Genomic DNA, 20,700 nt, shown 5'->3' on the forward strand with positions numbered 1-20,700 from the left:
AATTCTTCTCCTTTTATATATTTTAACCTAGTAGAATTCAGAAGTTTCATACAAAACTATGGTACCTGGAAAGAACATTCAAGTTCACAACCAGCTGCAAAGAGGATACACACAATGCCTACAAGCAGCTAGTAAAATGCCTACAAGTAGACTAGTAAAACTCCCATGCAACATTAAAAGGTTAATGCTCCCTACTCCCTCATACCAGAGAACAAAAATCCCCATAGTTCGCCCAGCTCAACTAAGCTCTGAAGTGATAGCTGACAGGTGTGTCTTAAGCCATTCTTTTCCTTCCCACTGTAATCCAGACTGTGGGAGGATAACTACTGGGACTAACTTCTGAGGGCAGATGTGAATTTTCTGTGCCTTGATGGCTTCCCATCCTGGCTGGAGGCCTCCCTGGAAGGTGTTTTAGTGAAAATCACAGAGCAGGGGCTCACGGTCCAACTGTTGTGTCGATGGTGATGCCCTGTCGATGTGGGCAGCTGCAGCTCTCGCCGTTTCCTGCTGCCCGATGTTGCTACCCACCTCCCTGCACATGTACATCCTGGCTGTAGTGTCCACCCCACTCCCACCCCCAGCCCCACCCTAACAGCTGCTGCTTAGCTCTGCAGCCTCAGTGACGAAAACTTGACTTCGCTGCCAACAACAATATCAGCCCCTGCCCCAACTTCTGGCCCAGATTGGTAAAGTGATACAGATAGCGCTTTCTGTAGGTCTCCAGGAAGATGTTGGCCTCTCGAGTCAGCTCCTCCTCTAGCGCAGTCAGCAGGGTCTCCTCCGGCTCCTTCATCTCCTCCCGGCACCGCCCCAGCAGCGACCTGCGCTTCTCCACGAACTGCTTCGCCATTGCACTCGGCGTCACCCTCAGACAGCTGAACATGTGCTGGGACTGGGCATCCTACATTATGTGGGAGTGGAGGGGGGGCCCAAGGCGGTTAGAAGGAGGGGTGTGTGACCCCATCTCACTGGAGGACCCTCTACTTTCCCCCTCCCCTGCACAGCAACTTCCCACCTCCCCTGTGACTGAGATTGGGTCCCGGGTTGTGCCGGGCACTGGCCAAAACCCCCTGACTGAAATCAGAGCCCCCATTCTACACTGGAGTCTCCCATCTCTGCAGCCATCCTGGGAGCCAGACGTATGAACTCCTGTCTCCTGCCCCACAGCCAATAGCCCGTGGGACTGGCCTGGATTTTTCTCTGGGGTTCCCTTAGCTGCGGCCCAGCCCCCCACCCCACAGACTCACCTTCTCCCTCAGAAAGTCAGCGTGGTCTTGGCGGGCGCTGTCCATGGCTCTGTGGTTAAAGGCATGATGCTCATAGCGCCTTCTGTACGTCTCCAGGAAGGTCTGGGCCTCCTTATACAGCTCCACCTCTAGGGCCGTCAGCAGGGTCTCCTCTGGCTCCTTCATCTCCTCCCGGCACCGGTCCAGCAGTGACCTGCGATGCTCCATGAACTGCTCCGCCATTGCGCTCGGATCCACGTTCAGACACTCGACCATGCACTGGGACAGGCCGTCCTGTGTGGAGCCGGAGAGGAGGGGGCCCAAGGCTGTTAGAAGGTGGGGGTTGAACCCCGTCTATCCCATGGACCCTCTGGCTACAGCACAGCAACTTCTCTCCACCCCCCTGACCGAGATCAGAGCCCCCCCCGTGCATGGGTTGGAGTCTCCCATCTCTGCAGCCACCCTGGGAGCTGGAGATATGAACTCCTGTCTCCTGCCCCACAACCCACAACCCACGGGGCTGGCCGGGATGTTTCCCTGGGGTTCCCCGGGCTGGAGCACAGTTTCACCCTGTCTCACCTTCTCCCTCAGAAAGTCAGCGTGGTCTTGGCGGGCTCTGTCCATGACTCTCTGGTTGATGTTGTGACTCTGATAGCGTCTTCGGTAGGTCCCAAGGAAGGTCTCGGCCTCCCGAGTCAACTCCGCCTTTAGCGCCGTCATCAGGGTCTCCTCCGGCTCCTTCATCTCCTTCTGACACTGCTCCAGGAGCGACCTGCGCTGCTCCATGAACTGCTCCGCCATTGCGCTCGGATCCACCGTCAGACAGTCGGCCATGCGCTGGGACAGGCCGTCCTGCGTTGAGCGGGAGAGAAGTGGGAGAGGGGGGACACAAGGCTGTTACAAGGTGTGCGTGTGCGGCCCCATCTCACCCATGGACCCTCTGGCTACAGGAGAGCCACTTCCCCCGAACTCCGTGCCTGAGATCAGGATGCCTGTTGTACTGGGGTTGGGGTCTCCCGTCTCTGCAGCCACCTCAGAAGCTGATACGAGGTCCCATCTCCTTCCAAAAAAACATAGGCCATGGGGATGGCTGGGATGGTTCGCTGGGGTTCCCCTGCATGGGGCCACAACCCCTCTCACTCACCTTCTCCCTCAGAAAGTCAGCGTGGTCTCTGCGGGCTCTGTCCATGGCTCTCTGGTTGGTGGTGTGATGCTGATAGCGCCTTCGGTAGGTCTCCAGGAAAGTCTCGGCCTCCTGAGTCATCTCCTCCTCTAGGGCCATCAGCAGGGTCTCCTTCTCTGGCTCCCTCATCTCCTCCCGGCACCGCCCCAGCAGCCACCTGCGCTGCTCCTCGAACTGCTCTGCCATTGCGCTCGGATCCATCGTCAGACAGTCGACCATGCGCCGGGACAGGCCGTCCTGCGTGGAGCAGGAGAGGAGGGGGAGAGGAGGGGCCCAGGCTGTTAGAAGGGGCGGGTGTGTGACCCTGTCTCACCCATGGACCCCCCAGCTACAGCACAGAAACTTCCCCTCACTCCTGTGACTGAGATCAGGGCTTCCACTGTACATGGGTTGGATTCACCAATCTCCACAAGCACCCTGGGAGCTGGAGATATGAGCTCCCGTCTCCTCCCCAAAGCCCAAAGCCCACGGGGTTGGCCGGGATGTTTCCCTCTGGGGTTCCTCTGGCTGGGGGCGCAGACCCTTCCGCCCCCTGAACTCACCTTCTCCCTCAGAAACACAGCGTGGTCTGTGCGGGCGCTGTCCACGACTCTCTGGTTGTGGAAGGTGATGGCCATCTGTGCCGGGGGGACAAGACCGGGGTGAGCCGCAGTTCATGGGGCCCCGACTCCATTTAGTGGCTGAAGCTTCCACCGCAGCAGCCTCACGTAACAGAGAGATGCCACTAGGTGGCATGGCGGCCGCTTTCGGCGTCTGGTGCCCCTGGTCTCCAATTTGTTCCCTAACGGCAGCCCAGCCTCGGCTCCCTTCCCCGCCCCGACCTGCATTTTGCCCTTGCAGCACTTTCCTCTAGCCAAAGACTTTGCAAACCCCTGTCCCAGCCGGGCTCGGCCTGAGGCTGACGCCCGAGAGCACATCAGTGACGCCGGTTCTCACGGGTCTGGTGGTGTGTGGGGGCTTTTATTGATCATCAGGGGGCAGGTGGTTTGGGTGTGAATCTCAGCTCTTTTTTGCTGGGGGGAGGGGTATTATTCTGGGCTGGGTAAACTCTTGTTGTGGAGGAGCAATTGTTGGTCTGAGACCTGATCAACCCCCCATATTAAACCAGCTTTGGGCGAAACTCAGAGATCTCACCACTAAACGTGAAAAAAAAGAGAATTTTCTGCTGCTGACAAAGTATTCCCTCCCCAGGAATGCCCCTAACGAGAGTTATAACCACCCAGGTTGTAAAGTAGAAACAGCCAGGTGCTGTGAAATTAGGGAGGATAGAGAAGGAGACTCAACAAACATAAAATAAGCTAAAAGAAAAGGAGTACTTGTGGCACCTTAGAGACTAACAAATTTATTTGAGCATAAGCTTTCATGAGCGACTGCTCACGTCATCGGATGCATTCAGTGGAAAATACAGTGGGGAGATTTTATATACACAGAGAACATGAAACAATGGGTGTTACTAGACAGACTGTAATGAGAGTGATCAGGTAAGGTGAGCTATTACCAGCAGGAGAGCGGCGGGGGGCGGGGGGAACCTTTTGTAGTGATAATCAAGGTGGGCCATTTCCAGCAGTTGACAAGAACAGTTGGGGGGAAATAAACAAGGGAAAATAGTTTTATTTTGTGTAATGACACATCCACTCCCAGTCTTTATTCAAGCCTAAGTTAATTGTATCCAGTTTGCAAATTAATTCCAATTCACCAGTCTCTCGTTGGAGTCCGTTTCTGAAGTTTTTTGGTTGAAGAATTGCAACTTTTAGGTTTGTAATTGAGTGACCAAAGAGATTGAAGTGTTCTCCGACTGGTTTTTGAATGTTATAATTCTTGACGTCTGATTTGTGTCCATTTATTCTTTTACGTAGAGACTATCCAGTTTGGCCAACGTACATGGCAGAGAGGCATTGCTGGCACATGATGCCATATATCATATTGGTAGATGTGCAGGTGAACGAGCCTCTGATAGTGTGGCTAATGTGATTAGGCACTATGATGGTGTCCCCTGAATAGATATGTGGACACAGTTGGCAATGGCTTTGTTGCAAGGATAGGTTCCTGGGTTAGTGTTTTTGTTGCGTTGTGTGTGGTTGCTGGTGAGTATTTGCTTCAGGTTGGGGGGCTGCCTGTAAGCAAGGTCTGGCCTGTCTCCCAAGATCTGTGAGAGTGATGGGTCGTCCTTCAGGATAGGTTGTAGATCCTTGATGACGCGTTGGAGGGGTTTTAGTTGGGGGCTGAAGGTGACGGCTAGTAGCGTTCTGTTATTTTCTTTGTTGGGCCTGTCCTTTAGTAGGTAACTTCTGGGTACTCTTCTGGCTCTGTCAATGTGTTTCTTCACTTCAGCAGGTGGGTATTGTAGTTGTAAGAACGCTTGATAGAGATCTTGTAGGTGTTTGTCTCTGTCTGAGGGGTTGGAGCAAATGCGGTTGTATCGCAGAGCTTGGCTGTAGACAATGGATTGTGTGGTGTGGTCTGGGTGAAAGCTGGAGGCATGTAGGTAAGTATAGCAGTCAGTAGGTTTCCGGTATAGGGTGGTGTTTATATGACCATCATAGAATCTTAGAATATCCAGGTTGGAAGGGACCTCAGGAGGTCATCTAGTCCAATCCCCTGCTCAAAGCAGGACCAATCTCCAATTTTTGCCCCGATCCTTAAATGGCCCCCTCAAGGATTGAACTCACAACCCTGGGTTTAGCAGACCAATGCTCAAACCACTGAGCTATCCCTCCCCCCACCTTATTAGCACCGTAGTGTCCAGGAAGTGGATCTCTTCTGTGGACTGGACCAGGCTGAGGTTGGTGGTGGGATGGAAATTGTTGAAATCATGGTGGAATTCCTCAAAGGCTTCTTTTCCATGGGTCCAGATGATGAAGATGTCATCAATGTAGCACAAGTAGAGTAGGGGCATTAGGGGACGAGAGCTGAGGAAGCGTTGTTCTAAATCAGCCATAAAAATGTTGGCATCCTGTGGGGCCATGCGGGTACCCATAGCAGTGCCGCTGATCTGGAGGTATACATTGTCCCCAAATGTGAAATAGTTATGGGTGAGGACAAAGTCACAAAGTTCAGCCACCAGGTTAGCCGTGACATTATCGGGGATAGTGTTCTTGACGGCTTGTCGTCCATCTTTGTGTGGAATGTTGGGGTAGAGGGCTTCTACATCCATAGTGGCCAGGATGGTGTTTTCAGGAAGATCACCGATGGATTGTAGTTTCCTCAGGAAGTCAGTGGTGTCTCGAAGATAGCTGGGAGAGCTGGTAGCGTAGGGCCTGAGGAGGGAGTCTACATAGCCAGACAATCTGCTGTCAGTTTGCCAATGCCTGAGATGATAGGGCGCCCAGGATTTCCAGGTTTATGGATCTTGGGTAGCAGATTAAATACCCCAGGTCGGGGTTCCAGGGGTGTGTCTGTGTGGATTTGATCTTGTGCTTTTTCAGGGAGTTTCTTGAGCAGATGGTGTAGTTTCTTTTGGTAACTCTCAGTGGGATCAGAGGGTAATGGCTTGTAGAAAGTGGTGTTGGAGAGCTGCTGAGCAGCCTCTTGTTCATATTCCGACCTATTCATGATGACAACAGCACCTCCTTTGTCAGCCTTTTTGATTATGATGTCAGAGTTGTTTCTGAGGCTGTGGATGGCATTGTGTTCTGCACGGCTGTGGTTATGGGGCGAGTGATGCTGCTTTTCCACAATTTCAGCCCGTGCACGTCGGCGGAAGCACTCTATGTAGAAGTCCAGTCTGTTGTTTCAACCTTCAGGAGGAGTCCACCTAGAATCCTTCTTTTTGTAGTGTTGGTAGGAAGGTCTCTGTGGGTTAGTATGTTGTTCAGAGGTGTGTTGGAAATATCCCTTGAGACGGAGGCTTCGAAAATAGGATTCTAGGTCACCACAGAACTGTATCATGTTCATGGGGGTGGAGGGACAGAAGGAGAGGCCCCGAGATAGGACAGATTCTTCTGCTGGGCTGAGAGTATAGTTGGATAGGTTAACAATATTGCTGGGTGGGTTAAGGGGACCACTGTTGTGGCCCCTTGTGGCATGTAGTAGTTTAGATAGTTTAGTGTCCTTTTTCTTTTGTAGAGAAGCAAAGTATGTGTTGTAAATGGCTTGTCTCGTTTTTGTAAAATAAGCTGTGAGCCATGTTTTTATGCTGACCCTCTGCACAGAGAAGGTCACACCTAAGTTACCATTTGGGCATGAAAGAGAAAATGTAAAGAACCTGGGCAGGAAGAAGGACACATAGGTGCCAGGGTGTAATTGGTTAAAAATTCTGTTATTTAGGGGTGTGGGATATTGTGACAGGTTTAGTAAATTTGAAAGAGGGAGCTAATTTTACCGATAGATGTAAATGAAAAAACAATGCTCTTTGGGAATCAACTCCGGAGAGCAGTACAACATCAAGCTGCAAAACATCCTACCCCCTGCAAGACCGTGACATGTATGGGCACCGGGAACCCCCCATGAGAGGATCCTGACTCACCATTGATGAAATTTCTCCATATATTGGGAGTGGTGAGCATATAAGATTTGCTTGGTATATGTATTCTGTGTGTGTTGTTAATAAATGAATGTAAAGAGCACAACTGTGTAAGACTTTCGCTGGGAAAAGGTACCGCAGACCCGTACAGCCCGGAGCCCCGAGGGGAAAGGGTGGGTACTTAAATTGACCCGGTTTCTTCCTGAGCCCCGTGGGTACCAATAGGTTTGCCAGAGGCTGGGAATGGGCAACAGGGGATGGATCACTTGATGATTCCCTGTTCTGTTCATTCCCTCTCGGGCACCTGGCATTGGCCACTGTCGGCAGACGGGACACTGGGCTAGATGGACCTTTGGTCTGACCCAGTGTGGCCGTTCTTATGTTCTTATGTGTGTTACACCCTGAGACCTCAGTAAAGAAAGGGCGAGGGTGCCCTAAATTGACTGGGTCACGCCTTGAACCCTAGCTAGGGTATAGGCGGGGGGGCCCTAAATCGACCGGGGAACACAATGACTCCAGAACAGTCTCTGCTGTGGCACTATTGTGGAGTGGCTATTGCGGAGTAGTCATTCCAGAATGGCTAGGCTGGTCTATCCCCCCTCCCAAGGACATAAACTGCACCCCTCTCACCACAAATTCTCCTCTAGAAGAGGGCCTGGGTAGCACCTGTCCCAGGCGATCTGAGGCTGAAACCCAAGAGCACTTTGCAGTCCGTGCTTATGGGTAAGTCTCCACTGCGATGTAAGGCCAGAGTTAGTAGGAATTGAGTTAGCAGCCCCTGGGGTTGTTAACCTAAGGTTGGAGCATCTACACGCATTTGTAAGCCCAGGTTAGGACTGCAGTCCTGGCACACTCCACCCCAGGAAAAGGAGCAATCAGTGTGGAACCTCAGGCCTGCCTAGAAAGGCTGCAGGGAAGCAGCCAATCAGGGTGTGGCAGGCTCAGTTAAAAGGAGCTGCAGGGGTGAGCCGGGTTGTCGCTGGCTGGGACCAGAAGGGTAAAGAAAGACTAAAAGACTGTGAGACTCCACAGGGAAAGAGACTGGGGAAGGAACCCTGCTCACGCAGGGATAGGTCTGGGAAACTCTGCAGGTGAAGAGGCCTGAGAGAAGACCCTGAGAACTCAGGACAGAGATGGAGAAACTCTCCAGGCAAGGAGGCCTAGGGGAGACCCTGCTCATACAGGGAACAGAGAGAGAACCCAAGAAGGTGATGGGACAGAGTGGGAAGCACCCCAGGAAACGCAGCAGTAGCAACTAGTAATGAAAGCAGCAGGTGGCTGCTACTTGCAGGGTTCCTGAGTTGCGACCTGGAGTAGTGAGCAAGCCTATGGCCCCAGCCGGCCACTGGCGCAGTGGCCAAAGCCCTGAAAAGGGGGCAAGTTTAGTTTTAGAGCCTGAGAAAGGGGCTAGATGCTAGAGTGTAAACAGGCCCAGAGATGAGGCTCAAGCCCCCACAGAGGGCCAGCCGTTTGTTGGACTGTGTTACCCTGAAAGGGGCTCCTTCGTGTATCTCAGACTATGTGTGACTTAGCCAGAGGGCTGAGCCACCCCTGACTAAGGCAACTGCCAACAGGGAGCACCGGGAACAGAAAATGGGAAGAATGCAGGATCGCCCCAGCTGGCAGGAGGCACTCATGAGAGGTGACTATTCCTTCATCACACCAACCCATAGAGGAGAATGGGGCATGTGAGGAGCATGAACAACAGTTCCCAGGAGCCACCTTGGCAGCGTTGCCAAATGGAAACATTTGGGGGGTTTGTGGGCACCTCAATGGTTTCTGCATGAAAAACCAAACCAAAATTGTCACTTTTGGGCCAGCTCTGATAAACTGCTGTTATTCACATGCCGACACACACAGGGCTGGTGTGTCTCCATGCCTGGGGACAGGCGTGTTGATGTTACGGGCCTCATGAACTGGAGATATATCCGTAGACTGGGCAACCCCCCCAGTATTAGTGACATTGCACCCCATATGTTTATGGAAATATGCTTATGAGTGAATATGATGTAACTGGAATATGCTTCATGCAAAAAGGTCTCTTGTAAGGTATCATTACAAAGCTTATAATCTACTGAGTGTGGTCATCCTATTCGTATGAACGTATCATTCTTGTAGCTGAAGTTAGAATTATGAAGTTTTACTCTGAAGTCCTATTGTAACTATGCAAAGGGCAGGCCATTAATGGTGGTTTGGAATCTTGATGGCTTCCATTAACTAGGACAATTGGTTGTAAATGGCTCTGTTTACTTGAAAGCCTTCCTGTGTTCCTATAAGTCAGGCCGGGAAGAATGGAGGCTTGAAGTCTCACAGGACACGTGAACATGTCACATGATACTGGAATCCATCTTAAACCTGGTGCTTTTCCAATTAGAAGGAACGGTGGGAACCCAGAGAGACAAAGGATTCCCGTCTTGTGCCAAAGATATAAAAGGGGGTGGAATAGAACAAAGGGGGCTGCCAGTCATGAGAAATCCCTAGTTACCACCTGAGCTGGAACTAACGAGAACTGTACCAGGGAAAAGGATTGGTGTCAGACTAGGAAGGAGTCTAGTCTGTGAAAGAAGCTTATTGGAACATCTCTGAGGGTGAGATTTACCTTTATTCAGTTTCTTCATGTATTAGGTTTAGACTTGTGTGTTTTGTTTTATTTTGCTTGGTAACTTACTTTGTTCTGTCTGTTATCACTTAAAACCACTTAAATCCTACTTTTTTTACTTAATAAAATCACTTTTCTTTATTAATGAACCCAGAGTAAGTGATTAATACCTGGGGGAGCAAACAGCTGTGCATACCTCTCTATCAGTGTTATAGAGGGCAGACAATTCATGAGTTTACCCTGTATAAGCTTTATACAGAATAAAACAGATTTATTTGGGGTTTGGATCCCTTTGGGAGCTGGGTGTCTGGGTGCTGGAGATAGGTGACTTGCTGAGCAGTTTTTGGTTAAAGTCTGCAGCTTTGGGGGCATGGACCCAGACCTGGGTCTGTGTTGCAGCAGGCTAGTGTGTCTAGCTCAAGAAGGCAGGGTTCTGGAGGCCCAGGCTGGCAGTGGAAAATGGGCTCAGAGGTAATTCCAGCACGTCAGGTGACAGTCCCAAGGGGGTCTCTGAGACCGAACCAGTCACACCCTCCAGCATCAGCCACCAGCATCAGCATCAGCCACCCTCTAGTCTAGTCAAATTCTTCTACCTTGGAGTCCGAGAACCCGAGACCCTTTCCCAGTCACCTCCAGTAGGATGGCCCCAGTTCCAAGCACCTCACCAGCCCTGGCATGGACGACAGAGGGGAGACACCCTGCGATCAGGTCAGAGGCAGAGACAATACCTGACAGGGAGAGGAGAAGCCGAAGCGATGTTTCTTCATCACATCAGATAAATTCTGAAAAGGAACCAAAAGAAATCACCATGTCACAGACTCCACAAGGCTTAGAAAGGTTGGGAACATGGAGATGGCTCCCCTGGCGCTGAGATGCAGCCACCTCTGGGGTGGGGCAGCTGGGGAATTGGGGGTATTGGGGTCATTACTGACTGCAAGGGGAGAGCATCCCCTTCCTGCTCCCTCCAGCACAGCTGGCCAGTCCTCACCTTTATCTTGGCAGCGAGCTGTGTCCCGGTGAGCATCTCCCGATGCCGGTCTGTCTGGACATGTTGACTGGCCGAGCTCACCAGGGTGGTGACGTAGTCCCTCAGGCTCTCCCGGAAATTCTCACCCATGTCTGCAAAGGGGAGAGAGATGGACAATGGTGGTGGAATATAGGGCCTGTCTGATGCCCCTACTTTCTACCTTCCACATGTAGGCATGATCAGCGCCCCAATCACATTGCTCTGCACATGGCAGGGGGCTTAGAGCCAATGACCAGGGTCCATTACCTCTGAGAGTTCCCTCGCTCCCCATCGTGATCCGCTCGCCAGGAAAGGGCATCAGATAACAGCAGCTGCTGCTTCTCTTCAGTGCTTCCAGGGCCTTGGGGTGTTTGCAAGGGGACCTCGCCTCCAGCTTCTGCCGAGACAGGGGGAATCGTTACATTCACACACAAAAACCTGTGTTAACATTAGCCAGACCTGCCAGGCAGTCAGAGAGGGTCTGGAGGAGCCCGGCCTCGTTTGCGGTAGGAATTGGAAGGGGTGCAGTGAACAAGGCAGGGGACGGCAGGAAGAGAAAGGAGTGAGTCCCAGGGCTCAGCCTCCTCGCACCCCCTACCCCATTCCCAGTCTATCCAGATGCCTTGTCCCACCCTGCTCCTTTCCCTCCTCCTGCTCTGGCTTTTCTCCCCTCCACACTGCAATCAAGCAGCTTCCTCCTCCCGCCACCTGGGCTCACTGAGTGCATGGGAGAGACAGGAGGTCCCCTCTCAGTTCTGGTGCCTGGCCTGGAGCAGCACTTGCAGGGAAAGTCCAGCTTTGCTCCTGCAGCCCGAGGCTGGAGCGTGCTGGGTCGCTCTGTGGGGACGGGGCCATGCTCAGTCTGGGCGGCATGTGGAGCTGGGAGGGGTGGAGCATGGTCTGTGTAGACGGACTCTGCCTATGCCTGACACACTGGCCACCCCACCCCCCATCAAATTTAGAGTCCTTACTCTGCAGCGGGGAGGGCGGGGAGGATAGAGATGTTTAAAAAAAAAACCGGAACATCAGAATTTTCTTTCAATATTGCCAAACAATTAGTTTTTTTTAGCCTCATTCTCAGAAACAGCTGGAGGGAGCATCCGCGAATTGAGCTGGCGGCAGAGAACAAGCATGGAAAATTTCAGCCCAAACAGTTAAAGTTTGGCAAAGTTATAAGCAACTTTAAAGGGGTCTTATAATGGGATTTGTCACACAACCATTACAAAGGATGGGGTTACCAGCCCCTGAGAGGGGAAAGGCCCCGTGTCCCATTCCCCAACCCCTGAGCCAGCCAGTCCCCAACACTGGGTCTGGATCACAACTAGGCCCTGGGTCCCATTCCCCATCCCCCCCAAACCCCACACTCACCTGTCTGACTTGTCTCAGATGCTGCTCCCCACCCTGGGCTCCAAGGACCCGGGAGCTGCTCCAGTCCCGCACCAGTAGGTCCAGGTGCTGCAGGGGAGACAGAAGGGGAGTTGAGGGTGGGGGGACACTGGGACGTGGAGAAGGACAGTGTCTGCTGGGGAAACCTCAACCCCTCAGGAGTGGGGCTGGGGTGCAAGGGGCAGGAGCATGCTGTGGAGTGGAAGAGGGGTGCAGTGTGGGGATACATGGGGCAGAGCAGGTGATGGGGGAAAAGCCGTCTCACCTGAATGGGCTCCAGTCCATAGGCCTCTCCCACCACTTCGGCCACCTGCACAAACATCTGCAGAGAGAAAAGAGGGGCGGGGTGAGTCTGGGACCTGGGAGGTGTTTAGTTTGGGGGGAAATGATCCTCCCTGTGGACAGAAAGGGGCCTGATCACCCCCCACCCCCACACCTGAGCTTCTTCCTCTGCCCAGGGCAGAGAGCGAGGCCCAGCGAGCGCAAAATAAAATGTGAGATGGACAGAGACGATTTCAGTGGGTCAGAGAGAAAGAAGCTGCACCCGGCCATGGGAGTGAGAGGGAGGCTGTGGGACATGAGGGTCTGGCACGGGCGGGGAGGACTGTCAATGCACAACCCCTCCTCTATCCGGTTTCAGGGCTTTCTCCTTCTCTCAAGGTTCTCCATGGAGGTGAGGGAGGAATGCGGGGGGGAGTCAGTGGTCGAAATTTGGGGTCCTTTTACAAAGGGGTTCCACTCCACAAACACCCCATTGCCTAGGGCTGATGGACGCTTCCAACTTCCTTTGCACAGCCCCAGGGGTCAAACCACGGCTCTGCTCACGCCTTGAACAATGTCAGCACGTAGCATTTCCCTGAGCTCTGACTAGGCCTCCATATCTCTGCGTGAACCAGTTTTTTGCCAATGACAGAACCCGGGGCAGCGAGGACAGATAAAACCCTCCCAAGCCAACCCCTCCCCTGAACAGAGAATCCCCCCAGGGCTCAGTACAGGGGCAGGACACGCCATATACCACAGGTGGCAGTGATGTCGCTAAGGGTGCGACTGACAGAGGCTCGACCCAGCGGGGCTGGGGCTGGGTAAGAGGCTGGAGAGAAAAGAAAAGCAGTGCAGGGGGACAGAGCGACCGCCCCAGGACCTGGCCCCAGCAGCTTCCCACCAATGGCAGAGCTGGGCTGGAGGGGAGGGAGGGGTCCTAACTTTGGCCCAGTGGCCCACGCCGGATACCTGGGAGCAGAGAGCCAGGCTGGGCCGTGTGGTGACAGTGCTGACTCCAGAGGCCCACGTCACCGTGGGAGAGTCGGTTTCTCTCTCTGGGCCTCAGTTTCCCCACAGGAGCTATGGGGAGGGATAATAACGCTGTGGGCATAAGGGGAGAACCTGGCCCGGCCACGTTCTGCACTGCCCGGCCTCACCTCCAGGTATTCGAGATCCGGGTCCTTCACCCGACAGCCAGTGTTCAGTATCTGCAGATAATCACGAGACAGACAGAGCTACAGCAACGAGCAGGGACGGCCGCCCCAGGCCCCTTCCCAGCCACGTCACCCGCTCCCTGCAGCACAGCGCCCCCTAGCGCCTCACTGGGGCATTGGGGCCGGCCCTGACCCCCAGGGGAGAGCACCCCCCACTGAGCCTCCACCTTGCTCCCTGCAGCACAGCACCCCCCGGGGAGCCCCCCAACCTGGTAGGAGCTGAGCAGCATGGAAAAGGCGGAGAGTTTGATGCTGGTCTCCTTGTTGCTCTCAATGTCCATGGAGCCCTCGGTGTCCACCAGCAGCACGGCCACCTGGGGGGGCCAAGAGTGAGCGTCCCAGGTCAGCTCCCGGCGTTGTCCAGCCACCCACGGCCCCTCCGCCCCCAGAGCCTGTCCCCTGCTCAGGCCCCATGGCCCCTGGCATCTCCTTCTCAACTTCCCCAGAAGTCCCCCAGGGTTAGCTCTTTACTTCTGTCTCTTCTCCATTCCCCCCTGTTCTCTCTCCACCTGGTTTCCTTCTCCCAGCCCCCTCATGGCCTCCTCCCCCTTCCCTGTGCACCCCCAATGCCCCCACTTACTTTCCCCGACTTGGCCGGGACCCAGAAGGGCTGACTCCACGCCCACACCCCGTTGGTGACTCGCTCCTCGTCCGCACGCCACTCGAACCCCTCCAGGGGCTCATCCTCCCGGCCCATCCATGACCCGTCCCTCGCGTCCTGCTGGGAGGGAACATGGTGGGGGAGAGGTCAGTGCAGCGTGGGGGAGGAGAGTGACTGATACCCCCCCTCCTACCCTGGGCTGCAAACCCTGGGAGGGGGGCAGGGGTTAATTGTGCTAGTGTGGGGCAGGGAGGAATACGTGGTGAGGGGTGTGATCGTAATCTGATAGACAAACAGACCCACGGCTGTCTAGACGAGAGAGAGACACGCTGTGTTCCAGACAGGCCGACAGACGCGTTAGGGTCCAGCCATGGCCCGAGCTAACTGGACATGGTGGGGGGCGGGCTGCTCACAACCACGTGTGCAGCTCTGAGCCTGCCAGCAGGGGGCAGGATAGGGCCGCTCACACCCACAGCTCACTCCTGCCCCGTTCACACTCACCGGGCTCCGGAGGCGGCGCAGCAGGTAGTTCAGAAGAAAGGATTTGCCCCGGCGCTGCTCCCCGATGATGGACACCAGGCAGACGGGGGCATCCCCCACCCCACCCTGCTCCAGGCAGCGGCTCAGGGCCTCCTCATCCAGGATCAGGTTCTCTTCCTCGTCCAGACGCACCAGCTGCACCGGGTGCCCCGGCTCCGGCTGAGCCCCCGGCCCCTGCTGCAGGGAGAGAGCAGGGTCAGACCTGGGACCCCACCCTCCAAGAGAGACTGTCCCATGGCCCCCTGATAAGAGCCCCATGCTCCATTCCCACCCCCTTGAGCTAGCCAGTCCCCTGCACCAAAGCCCCGTGACCCTTCCCAAGCCCCAACCCAGCCAGTGCCCGAGATCAGAGCCCCGGTCCCCATTCCCACCTCCCCAAACCAGCCAGTCACCCTGCCCTGGGGCTGCATCAGAGCCAGAACTCTCTGGAGGGGAAATACCCCTAGATTCTTGCTGGAACACATCAAGGGAGACTGTGCCAGGCTAGGGAAGACATATAAAGAAATGGAGGCTAAAGTGATCTTCAGTGGGATGCTACCTGTCCCTGGAGGAGGAGAGCGAAGCCTAGACAAGATGCCGATAATCAACAGATGGCTCAGGCACTGGGACTAACGAGGGCTTGGGGATGTTCAACCACTGGGAGGTGTTCACAGACAGATGACTGGTTATGGGACGAATGCCACCTGCGTGGGGAGGGAGATAGACTTCTGGGGTGGAGGTTGGGACAGCTGAGGAAAAGGGCTTTAAACTAGGAACCCTGGGAGATGCTCATGGAACCTCCAGGCCTGATTCTCACACTGAGCGGGAGGCAAATCAAGTAGGAGAGGGCGCAGCAATGGAGAAAGGAACGACAGAGAGAAGGAGAACGCACGAGAAGAAGATCAATAGTGCCAAGAGCACCTACACTAACAGTCAGGTGGCCGATACTGGCAGTAAAATGACTGTACCTACCCGCGTGAGAAATCTGAGCAAAGCCAAGCAGAATCAGCAAGATGTCTGCTCAGCAATGCCAGGAGCCTGGGTGACAAAATGGAGGAAGTAGAACTATGGGTGCGGGACGGGAAAACAGATATTATCGGGTGAGCAGAACCATGGGGCAGTAGCAGCCATGGCTGGATTACAGGAAAGAAAGAAGAAAGGCAGAGGTGGTGGAGTAGCATTGTCTGCTCATGACGAGGTGGAGTGGAAAGAAACGAGAAGGGATGGAATGGATAAAACAGAATCAATTTGTGTCAAAATCACTGTGGGGAAGAAGCTACCAGAGGCTCCCCTGGGACAGTGCTTCGGGTCTGCTAAAGACCCCTAGAATCCGGTTTGGGGATGGATAGAAACCCCATGAATAGTTTGAATGAAATAAATACCACTGGGAATTGTGTGATTATGGGAGACTTTCGTTTTCCAGACAGAGATTGGAGGAGAAGAGCTACCAATAATGGTAGGGCTTGGATATTTTTGTATGTGACGGCTGACAGATTTCTTCACCAAGTAGTCACTGAAGCAACAAGAAGTGAGATCAGTTTAGATTTGGTATTGGTAAGTAGCGAGGACCGCACTGAAGAACTGGCTGTAAAGGATAGCCGTGGTTCGAGTGACCATGAGCTATTCAGGTTAAATTAAATGGAAGGATAAAGGAAATCAGGTTGGCAGCCGGGGGTCCTGGATTTCAAAAGGCCAAACTGTAAAACATTAAGGGAATTGGGGAAGTGGATGGCCTGCAAACCTCAAGGATCTGGATGTGGAAGAGGCTTGGAATTACTTTAAGTCAAAATTGCAGAAACTCTCTGGAGTCTGCATCCAGAAAAAGGGTTGCCGACCAAACTGGATGAACCAGGATCTCAAAGAGAAATTAAGAGAAAGCAGAAAGCCTACGAGGAATGGAAGATGGGATGGATCAGCAAGGAAAGCTGCCTTCTGGAGGTCAGAAAGTGGAGAGAAAACTGAGAACTGCCAAAGGCCTAGCAGAGTTAGACCGTGGAAAGGGAATTGAAACAAACACTAAAAGGTTAATTAGCCTTATAAATAAAAAGAAAACAAGGAAAGAAGAAGTGGGACCACTAAGCACTGAGGGTGGGGTGGAGATTACAGATATAGGTGTAAGCAGAGGTTGAATGAGGTCTCCCCTGACATCTGGTGGTGAGCTGTGGAAAAGGACTTCAGGAGCTGATCTCCTTTGGATGGGCACACCCACCCTGCCTAGGTGCTCAGCATGATGGGATTGCTTGCCCAAATGGTCACCTTTGGCTGGTGTTGGATCCCCAGTCTCCTTGTCATTGGGGCATGAAGGGCAGCAGAACTGTACCTGGCCGACCCCGATGGAACACACACACACTCACACTCACACTCACACACACATGTATGTGTGTTGTGGGCCTTGCCTAAGGGTCCCAAACACAACTTGTCCCTTCCTCTCTCCACTGTGTAATAACAGAGCTAAGTGAGACTCAGTTGAGAGTCTTGTTACAGGCTGCAGAGCTGAAATCGCTGATACCTAGGTCAATGTATTAGATCTGCTTTGGGACAGTGTCTCTGATGCAAGACCCTGCCCAGTGTGCCCCAGCCGTCAGGCTCCCCCACGAACAGCTGAAATCACTGAGAGCTGTGTGAAGTGGGGGGCCCAGAAGTCAGCTTGGTGTGGCCAGCAGGGCGGCTGGCGGAGAGGGGTGGCAAGCGGCCAGCAGGGCGGCTGGAAGAGAGGGCCAGAGAGCAGAGCCCCACAGGGAGGCACGGCAATTGGCCATAGGGGTGACAAGCGAGTGCCCGAGCCGCGGAGCGAGTAATGTGCCTCCTTCTCTCCCCCGTCCCGTTTTCACCTAGGGTGGGAGGTGAACCCTGCAGATGCACCTGTGAACTCTGGGGCTGCACTGGCCAAGGACAGCAACTGTGAATGGGGTACAGAGAAGGGACGGGCACGTTAAAGGGAATTTTGGGTTGCTGGCTTAAGACCCTGCAGGAAAAGGGCACTGCCCAACCTACTTGGGGGTGGGTCTTTTGCTCATGGTGTATGTTTATGAACCCTGTTTGTGGTGTTTTCCCAAATTAATGCCGAGGTACTTCCCTCCTTTTATTCAAAGTTTCTTTTCTACACTCAGACTCTGTGCTTGCAAGTGGGGAAGTTTTGCCTCTGAGAGGCTCCCAAGGGTGGTGTGTAAATTTCTCAGGTCACTGGGTGGGGGCTCGTGCCAGTTCTGTGTTGTATTGTTGAAAAGAAACCCCTAGATATTGAACCGGGCCCTGGTTGCTGCTGGCTCCACCTGGAAGAAGGGTTACATGGGTATGGCCCAACAGCTAAACAAATATCTTGCCTCCGATTTTAATAAGCTTATAGAGATGCTTGTGGCAAGATGGCTAATGAGAACAAGAATACGGGAGTAGAAATTGTCACTGAATTGGCTGAAATGGAAGCCAAATTCAAACAGCTTAATGGGACCAAACTGGGGGGTCAGGACCATCTCCACCAAAGAATATTAAAGAAACTGGCACACAAAATTGCAAGCCCAATAGCAAGGATTTGTAATTAATCTGTAAAAGTCAGGGCTTGTATCCCATGATGGGAGAATGGCTAATATAGTACATATATTTAAGAAGGGAGAAAAGAAGTGATCCAGGAAACCACAGGTCCATGAGTTTGACCTCAATTGTATGCACGGTCTTGGACGAAGGTTTGAAAGAGACAGGAGTTAAGGACATAGAGATAAATGGTAATTGGCATAAAATACATTCTGGCTTTCCAAAAGGTAGATCATGCCAAACCAACCTGATCTCTTGCCTTGAGAAGATAACTGATTTTCTAGACAAAGGAAACGCAGTTGATCTAATCTGCCTGGATTTCAGTAAGGCATTTGATACAGTGCCACATGGAAAATTAAATTGGAGAAGATGGGAATTAAGATGAGAATCGAAAGGTGGGTAAGGAGAGGTTAAAAGGGAGACGACAATGGGTCAAACTGAACGGTGAACTGTCAGGCTGGTGGGAGGTTACTAGTGGAGTTCCTCGGGGATCGGTCTTGGGAGCAATCTTATTAACATTTTCATTAATGACCTAGGCACAAAGAGTGGGAGTGTGCTGATCAAATTTTGGGATGACCCACAGCTGGGAGGTATTGCCAGTACGGAGGAGGACCGGAATATCGTACAGACGATCTGGACAACCTTGAAACTGGAATAATAAAAATGGGATGAAATTGAATAGTGAAAAGTGCAAGGTCATGCATTTTGGGACTAACAACAAGAATTTGTGCTACAAGGTGGGGACATCTCAGTTGGAAGCGACAGAGGAGGAGAAAGACCTGGGTTTATTGGCTGATGACTGGATGACTATGAGCCGCCAATGGGATGTGGCCGTGAAAAAGGCTGATGCAACCCTAGGATGTACCAGGTGAGGTACTGTATTTCCATCAGAGACAGGAAGTGTTATTGCCATGATACAAGGCACTGGTGAGCCCCCATCTGGAGCAGAGTGTGCAGTTCTGGTCTCCCACGTTTAAGAAAGATGAATTCAAACTGGAACAGGTAGAGAGAAGGGCTACTAGGATCATTCAACGACTGGAAAACCTGCCTTAGAAGAGGAGACTCAAAGAGCTCGGCTTGTTTAGCTGAACCAAAAGAAAGCTGAGGGGAGCTATGACTGCACTCTAGAAACACAACAGAGGGATAAATACCAGGGAGGGAGGGGAGTGATTTAAGTTAAGCACCAACCTTGACACAAGAACAAATGGCTATAAATTGGCCAGCAACAAGTTTAGCCTTGAAATTAGACAACAGTTTCCAACCATCGGAGGAGTGAAGTTCTGGAACAGCCTCCCAAGGGGAACAAAAAACCTAACTGGATTCAAGACTGAGCGTGACAAGTTTATGGAGGGGATGGTATGATGAGGTTGTCTACAAAGGCATATGGCTCATGTGTGAAGGCTCGTACCAAATATCCCCAAGGGCCAGTGATGGGACACTAGATGGGGAGGGCTCTGAGTTACTATAAGCAATTCTTTCCCAGGTGTCGGGCTGGTGGGTCTCACCCACATGCTCAGGGTCTAGCTGATCGTCATATTTGGGGTTGGGAAGGAATTTGCCCACAGGTCGGATTGGCAGAGACCTGGGGTGCGGGGGTTGCCTTCCCCTGCAGCACGGGGCATGGGTTACTTGCAGGTTTGAACTAGAGTAAATGGTGGAGTCTCTGTAACTTGGATTCTTTCGATCATGATTTGAGGACATCAGTAATTCAGCCAGAGGTTCGGGGTCTATTATAGGAGCGGGTAGATGAGGTTCTGTGGCCTGCAATGTACAGGAGTTCAGACTAGGTGATCATGATGGTCCCTTCTGGCCTACCAGTCTATGAGTCTGTGTGTCCCATTCCTCACCCTTCTGAGACAGCCAGTCCACACCCTGGGCCCAGATCAGGGCTGGTGCCCTCTAAAGGGGAAAGGCCTGGTGTCCCATCCCCTGCCCCCATGAGTCAGCCAGTCCCTGCCCTGCGGATGGATTGGGCCCAGCATCCCCTACAAGAGAAAGCTCCTTTTCCCCTTATCCGGCCTGTCTGGTCTCACCAACTCAGTCTCTTCCTGCAGAGGCTTCGCGATTTTCTCCGCTAGGTTTTTGACGTGTGTGTCTGGGATCATCCTATCCCCGGAGCAGGGAGCCCGGCAGTCCGGGCAGCGGTGCTCTTGGGCTGAGATCTGGCTCCAGTGAGTCGAGAGGCAGCCCCGGCAGAAGTTGTGGCCGCACTCGATGGAGAGGGGGTCTTTCAAGACGTCCAAGCAGATGGAGCAGGTGACGTCCTCCCGGAGTTGTTCCATCCCCCTGATCCCGCAGGCCTGGGGAGATCCACTGGGTCAAGAGCTAGCACATGGGAACACCGGGGCTAAGATGCTACCGCAGAGGGGCTGGGAGCCAGGACTCCTGGGCTCTACTGTTAGTTTTCACCACTTGGCTGGGTAAGTTTCCAATCACGGTTGTGCGCTGGCCACTCCCATTTTGGGGCAGGGCTGGCAAGTGCCTCTCTGCTCATGGGGTTTTGGGTTACCTGGAGCCCGGGAGTGCAGCCCTGTCCCCCTCCCAGCTCTGCAAATGCCCCTCACTCCCAACCCATAACCCCCTACTATCCCAGCCCTGCCCCCTTCTCTGCCGGTGCCCCTCACTCCCGACCCACAGCCCCCTGCTAGCTCAGCCCCGGGCTCCCCCCAACCTCTGCCGGTGCCCCTCACTCCCGACCCACAGCCCCCTGCTAGC

At 53.3% G+C, this 20,700-nt stretch overlaps 1 protein-coding gene across 1 annotated transcript; it reads right to left on the reverse strand.

Annotated features, from left to right (window-relative positions):
• Positions 1-616: 616 nt before the first annotated feature.
• Positions 617-20,267, reverse strand: LOC311522601 (RING finger protein 112-like; the record flags this gene model as incomplete). Its single annotated transcript, XM_084632073.1, has 14 exons — positions 617-901; positions 1,248-1,520; positions 1,806-2,078; positions 2,952-3,026; positions 10,199-10,252; positions 10,459-10,589; positions 10,744-10,873; positions 11,845-11,931; positions 12,128-12,184; positions 13,281-13,331; positions 13,547-13,651; positions 13,918-14,055; positions 14,440-14,655; positions 20,019-20,267. The coding sequence occupies 14 exons, from the start codon at positions 20,265-20,267 to the stop codon at positions 617-619; spliced, it is 2,124 nt and encodes a 707-aa protein (XP_084488199.1).
• Positions 20,268-20,700: the final 433 nt, after the last annotated feature.

This window comes from Lepidochelys olivacea, assembly GCF_965140295.1.
Source record: "Lepidochelys olivacea isolate rLepOli2 genome assembly, chromosome: 6".
Taxonomy (NCBI): Eukaryota; Metazoa; Chordata; order Testudines; family Cheloniidae; genus Lepidochelys; species Lepidochelys olivacea.